Source organism: Scyliorhinus torazame, chromosome 16, assembly GCF_047496885.1.
Source record: "Scyliorhinus torazame isolate Kashiwa2021f chromosome 16, sScyTor2.1, whole genome shotgun sequence".
Lineage (NCBI taxonomy): Eukaryota > Metazoa > Chordata > Chondrichthyes > Carcharhiniformes > Scyliorhinidae > Scyliorhinus > Scyliorhinus torazame.
Window position 1 is genome coordinate 91,009,970 of NC_092722.1, and position 6,000 is coordinate 91,015,969.

The following is a 6,000-nucleotide window of genomic DNA, read 5'->3' on the forward strand; positions in this document are numbered from 1 at the left end:
AACAGACGAAGCCTGTGTGGCATATAAGGAAAGTAGGAAGGAACTTAAGCAAGGAGTCAGGAGGGCTAGAAGGGGTCATGAAAAGTCATTGGCAAATAGGGTTAAGGAAAATCCCAAGGCTTTTTACACTTACATAAAAAGCAAGAGGGTAGCCAGGGAAAGGGTTGGCCCACTGAAGGATAGGCAAGGGAATCTATGTGTGGAGCCAGAGGAAATGGGCGAGGTACTAAATGAATACTTTGCATCAGTATTCACCAAAGAGAAGGAATTGGTAGATGTTGAGTCTGGAGAAGGGGGTGTAGATAGCCTGGGTCACATTGTGATCCAAAAAGACGAGGTGTTGGGTGTCTTAAAAAATATTAAGGTAGATAAGTCCCCAGGGCCGGATGGGATCTACCCCAGAATACTGAAGGAGGCTGGAGAGGAAATTGCTGAGGCCTTGACAGAAATCTTTGGATCCTCGCTGTCTTCAGGGGATGTCCCGGAGGACTGGAGAATAGCCAATGTTGTTCCTCTGTTTAAGAAGGGTGGCAGGGATAATCCCGGGAACTACAGGCCGGTGAGCCTTACTTCAGTGGTAGGGAAATTACTGGAGAGAATTCTTCGAGACAGGATCTACTCCCATTTGGAAGCAAATGGACGTATTAGTGAGAGGCAGCACGGTTTTGTGAAGGGGAGGTCGTGTCTCACTAACTTGATCGAGTTTTTCGAGGAGGTCACTAAGATGATTGATGCAGGTAGGGCAGTAGATGTTGTCTATATGGACTTCAGTAAGGCCTTTGACAAGGTCCCTCATGGTAGACTAGTACAAAAGGTGAAGTCACACGGGATCAGGGGTGAACTGGCAAGGTGGATACAGAACTGGCTAGGCCATAGAAGGCAGAGGGTAGCAATGGAGGGATGCTTTTCTAATTGGAGGGCTGTGACCAGTGGTGTTCCACAGGGATCAGTGCTGGGACCTTTGCTCTTTGTAGTATATATAAATGATTTGGAGGAAAATGTAACTGGTCTGATTAGTAAGTTTGCAGACGACACAAAGGTTGGTGGAATTGCGGATAGCGATGAGGACTGTCTGAGGATACAGCAGGATTTAGATTGTCTGGAGACTTGGGCGGAGAGATGGCAGATGGAGTTTAACCTAGACAAATGTGAGGTAATGCATTTTGGAAGAGCTAATGCAGGTAGGGAATATACAGTGAATGGTAGAACCCTCAAGAGTATTGAAAGTCAAAGAGATCTAGGAGTACAGGTCCACAGATCACTGAAAGGGGCTACACAGGTGGAGAAGGTAGTCAAGAAGGCATACGGCATGCTTGCCTTCATTGGCCGGGGCATTGAGTATAAGAATTGGCAAGTCATGTTGCAGCTGTATAGAACCTTAGTTAGGCCACACTTGGAGTATAGTGTTCAATTCTGGTCGCCACACTACCAGAAGGATGTGGAGGCTTTAGAGAGGGTGCAGAAGAGATTTACCAGAATGTTGCCTGGTATGGAGGGCATAAGCTATGAGGAGCGATTGAATAAACTCGGTTTGTTCTCACTGGAACGAAGGAGGTTGAGGGGCGACCTGATAGAGGTATACAAAATTATGAGGGGCATAGACAGAGTGGATAGTCAGAGGCTTTTCCCCAGGGTAGAGGGGTCAATTACTAGGGGGCATAGGTTTAAGGTGAGAGGGGCAAAGTTTAGAGTAGATGTACGAGGCAAGTTTTTTTACGCAGAGGGTAGTGGGTGCCTGGAACTCACTACCGGAGGAGGTAGTGGAGGCAGGGACGATAGGGACATTTAAGGGGCATCTTGACAAATATATGAATAGGATGGGAATAGAAGGATACGGACCCAGGAAGTGTAGAAGATTGTAGTTTAGTCGGGCAGTATGGTCGGCACGGGCTTGGAGGGCCGAAGGGCCTGTTCCTGTGCTGTACTTTTCTTTGTTCTTTGTTCTTTGTTCTTTGATTGTGTTACACTATTACCAAGACCAAACCATAATCAGAATTTAAAAATGGGAATTATCTCCTGAGCAAGGGAAACCATTTACACGACCTTCCAAAGCAAAATACCACAAATGCGGGAAATCTGATTTAGAAGCAAATATACTGGAAATACTCAACTGGTCAGACAGTTATATATATAAATATATATATATAATATATATATATAAATATATATATATATATATATATATATATAGAGAGAGAAGAGAGAACATAGAAAATACAGCACAGAACAGGCCCTTCGGCCCGCGATGTTGTGCCGAACCTTTGTCCGAGATTAATCATAGATTATCATTGAATTTACAGTGCAGAAGGAGGCCATTCGGCCCTTTGAGTCTGCACCGGCTCTTGGAAAGAGCACCCTACCCAAACTCAACACCTCCACCCAACACCAAGGGCAATTTGTTCTTGTGGTTAGAGAAAGTTAACATTTACTCTGTTAGGTGCTGCCAAACAGAGTAGTTTCAGCATTTTCTACTTCTATTTCCCACCATTGTTAGTACAGATTCCAGATCTGGACATATGGGTTGTTCTACAAGTTCTGAAGGCGACCTGGTGTTCGGATAACAGCTGTACACTTTCGAGACTGAAATACATACGACTCAGCTTGATGGAAACATGTACACAAAATAAAAAGCAGGACGGAGAAATACTGACCTGGCTGTGTAACTGCAGCAGAAAACTGGGTGGTCCATGGGGGATTCTTCTGTCCTCCAAATTGAGCCATGCTCACAAATTAAGAATCTCACCCGTCGTCTTGTATCAAGTTCAGTTATCCTGGGAGTTAAAAACACAAGGCAAAGATTATTTTTACATATATTTGTATTAAATAAATAAGCCATAAGTCAACTCTACTGAAACTGCTGGTGCTAAGGTGTCTATATATCAATGTCAGAAGAAAAGCGACACAAGGAGAAAAAAATGAACAGCCACAACTCCAGGCGATGTAGCTATCCATCCAAGTCAATGAGATGATATGTAAATCAACATAAACATGTTCCAAATTTCAAGAATTATGCGTCAGGATTGAAAAAAAATCAATTACCACTGTAACTTAAGTCGGGAAAAAGAATTTGGCTTCGGCATAAAGTATATTATAATCGTGTGGAACGGGAGATGTCCAGGCTCGGGGAGAGGCCCCAGGGTCTGGGACAGAGCCCGCGGCCGGCTCCCGGGCCAGGACGGGGCCCGCGGCCGGCTCGCGGGCCAGGACGCGGCTCGCGGGCCAGGACGCGGCCCGCGGCCGGCTCCAGGTTGAGGTGCGAGGCCCTCCCGCAGCCCGGGTACACACCCAGCCCACTGCGGCCTGCTCTCTCGGGTTCGGTCCCAGAAGTTGCGATGACGCTGTGGCAAGCGGGTGCAGCCGCAAGGACACGGAATGCCTACGACTCGCGGCGGAAGGGACATAGTGGCCGTGTCGGCGGCCATGAGGAGAGAGGCCGAGCAACACAAAACAACCCTCACCTCGAGCGGAATGGCCGCGGGTGCGTCAAGACGCTTGCAATGCGTCATTACGCTGGGCCCTGCATCGAAGGTTATATCATCACGCAACCTGCCAACCTCAGTGATGACTTCCCACCAAATAGTCTATCTCGCTGGAGGCGGAAAGTGGAGAAATTATTCAGAGAGTAACCCTCGAACCCCAGTGTAAACCCTCAAACCCAGTGTAAACCCTCAAGCCCAGTGTAAAGCCCAAACTCCAGTGTAAGCCCTCAAATCCCAATGAAACCCCCCGAACCCCAGTGTAAACCCCGAAACCCCAGTACAAACTGGGTTTGAGGGTTTACACTGGGGGTTGAATGTTTATACTGGGGTTCGGGGATTTTCTTTTAAAATTAGTGTTTTAGGCGGGAACAGGAAGTCGACCCGCGGACGTCTGGGAAGACCCTCACCAATAAATTCTGGTGGAGAGGAAACCCATTGGTCTGAGGTAAGTACCATATTTTATTATATTATTGTTTTTTATAAAAAATTTAATTTAGTTGTTAGCCAGATCTTGGTAGAAGGTTAGAGGAATGGCAGGGAAGGGAGTGCAATGTTCCTCCTGCAGGATGTTTGAGGTGAGGGATGCAGTTATTGTCCCTGCTGATTTTACCTGCAGGAAGTGCTGCCATCTCCAGCTCCTCCAAGACCAAGTTAGGGAACTGGAGCTGGGGTTGGAAGAACTTCGGATCATTCGGGAGGCAGAAGGGGTCATAGATAGCAGCTTTAGGGAATTAGTTACACCAAAGATTGGAGATAGGTGGGTAACTGTAAGAGGGACTGGGAAGAAGCAGTCAGTGCAGGGATCCCCTGCGGTCGTTCCCCTGAGAAACAAGTATACCGCTTTGGCTACTTGTGGGGGGGACGACTTACCAGGGGTAAGCCATGGGGTACGGGCCTCTGGCACGGAGTCTGTCCCTGTTGCTCAGAAGGGAAGGGGGGAGAGGAGCAAAGCATTAGTAATTGGGGACTCTATAGTCAGGGGCACAGATAGGAGATTTTGTGGGAGCGTGAGAGACTCACGTTTGGTATGTTGCCTCCCAGGTGCAAGGGTACGTGATGTCTCGGATCGTGTTTTCCGGGTCCTTAAGGGGGAGGGGGAGCAGCCCCAAGTCGTGGTCCACATTGGCACTAACGACATAGGTAGGAAAGGGGACAAGGATGTCAGGCAGGCTTTCAGGGAGCTAGGATGGAAGCTCAGAACTAGAACAAACCGAGTTGTTATCTCTGGGTTGTTGCCCGTGCCACGTGATAATGAGATGAGGAATAGGGAGAGAGAGCATTTAAACACGTGGCTACAGGGATGGTGCAGGCGGGAGGGATTCAGATTTCTGGATAACTGGGCCTCTTTCTGGGGAAGGTGGGACCTCTACAGACAGGATGGTCTACATCTGAACCTGAGGGGCACAAATATCCTGGGGGGGAGATTTGTTAGTGCTCTTTGGGGGGGTTTAAACTAATGCAGCAGGGGCATGGGAACCTGGATTGTAGTTTTAGGGTAAGGGAGAATGAGAGTATAGAGGTCAGGAGCACAGATTTGACGTCGCAGGAGGGGGCCAGTGTTCAGGTAGGTGGTTTGAAGTGTGTCTACTTCAATGCCAGGAGTATACGAAACAAGGTAGGGGAACTGGCAGCATGGGTTGGTACCTGGGACTTCGATGTTGTGGCCATTTCGGAGACATGGATAGAGCAGGGACAGGAATGGATGTTGCAGGTTCCGGGGTTTAGGTGTTTTAGTAAGCTCAGAGAAGGAGGCAAAAGAGGGGGAGGTGTGGCGCTGATAGTCAAGAGCAGTATTACGGTGGCGGAGAGGATGCTAGATGGGGACTCTTCTTCCGAGGTAGTATGGGCTGAAGTTAGAAACAGGAAAGGAGAGGTCACCCTGTTGGGAGTTTTTTATAGGCCTCCAAATAGTTCTAGGGATGTAGAGGAAAAGATGGCGAAGATGATCCTGGATAAGAGCGAAAGTAACAGGGTAGTTATTATGGGAGACTTTAACTTTCCAAATATTGACTGGAAAAGATATAGTTCGAGTACAATAGATGGGTCGTTTTTTGTACAGTGTGTGCAGGAGGGTTTCCTGAAACAATATGTTTCCTGAAACAATATGTTGACAGGCGACGCCACGTTGGATTTGGTTTTGGGTAATGAACCAGGCCAGGTGTTGGATTTGGAGGTAGGAGAGCACTTTGGGGACAGTGACCACAATTCGGTGACGTTTACGTTAATGATGGAAAGGGATAAATATACACCGCAGGGCAAGAGTTATAGCTGGGGGAAGGGAAATTATGATGCCATTAGACGTGACTTGGGGGGGATAAGGTGGAGAAGTAGGCTGCAAGTTTTGGGCACACTGGATAAGTGGGGCTTGTTCAAGGATCAGCTACTGCGTGTTCTTGATAAGTATGTACCGGTCAGACAGGGAGGAAGGCGTCGAGCGAGGGATCCGTGGTTTACCAAGGAAGTGGAATCTCTTGTTAAGAGGAAGAAGGAGGCCTATGTGAAGATGAGGTGTGAAGTTTCA

The 6,000-nt window shown here is 47.8% G+C and overlaps 1 protein-coding gene across 6 annotated transcripts in view; it reads right to left on the bottom strand.

Moving 5' to 3' along the window:
* The window catches only part of ccar1 (cell division cycle and apoptosis regulator 1), a 409,621-nt gene extending 406,036 nt beyond the window's left edge, over positions 1 to 3,585 (bottom strand). For 3 of the 6 annotated variants that reach the window (XM_072478734.1, XM_072478736.1, XM_072478731.1), the window contains exons 1-2: positions 3,459 to 3,585; positions 2,652 to 2,771 (exon numbers count right to left, since the gene is read on the bottom strand). In XM_072478734.1, the coding sequence (XP_072334835.1) occupies positions 2,652 to 2,721 (70 nt within the window). In that variant the 5' untranslated portion in view covers positions 2,722 to 2,771; positions 3,459 to 3,585. Of the gene's footprint in view, positions 1 to 2,651; positions 2,772 to 3,039; positions 3,060 to 3,285; positions 3,408 to 3,458 lie in introns of those variants that run through there. The other 3 variants (XM_072478735.1, XM_072478732.1, XM_072478733.1) reach the window with 3 other exon arrangements.
* Between the last annotated feature and the right edge of the window lie 2,415 nt (positions 3,586 to 6,000).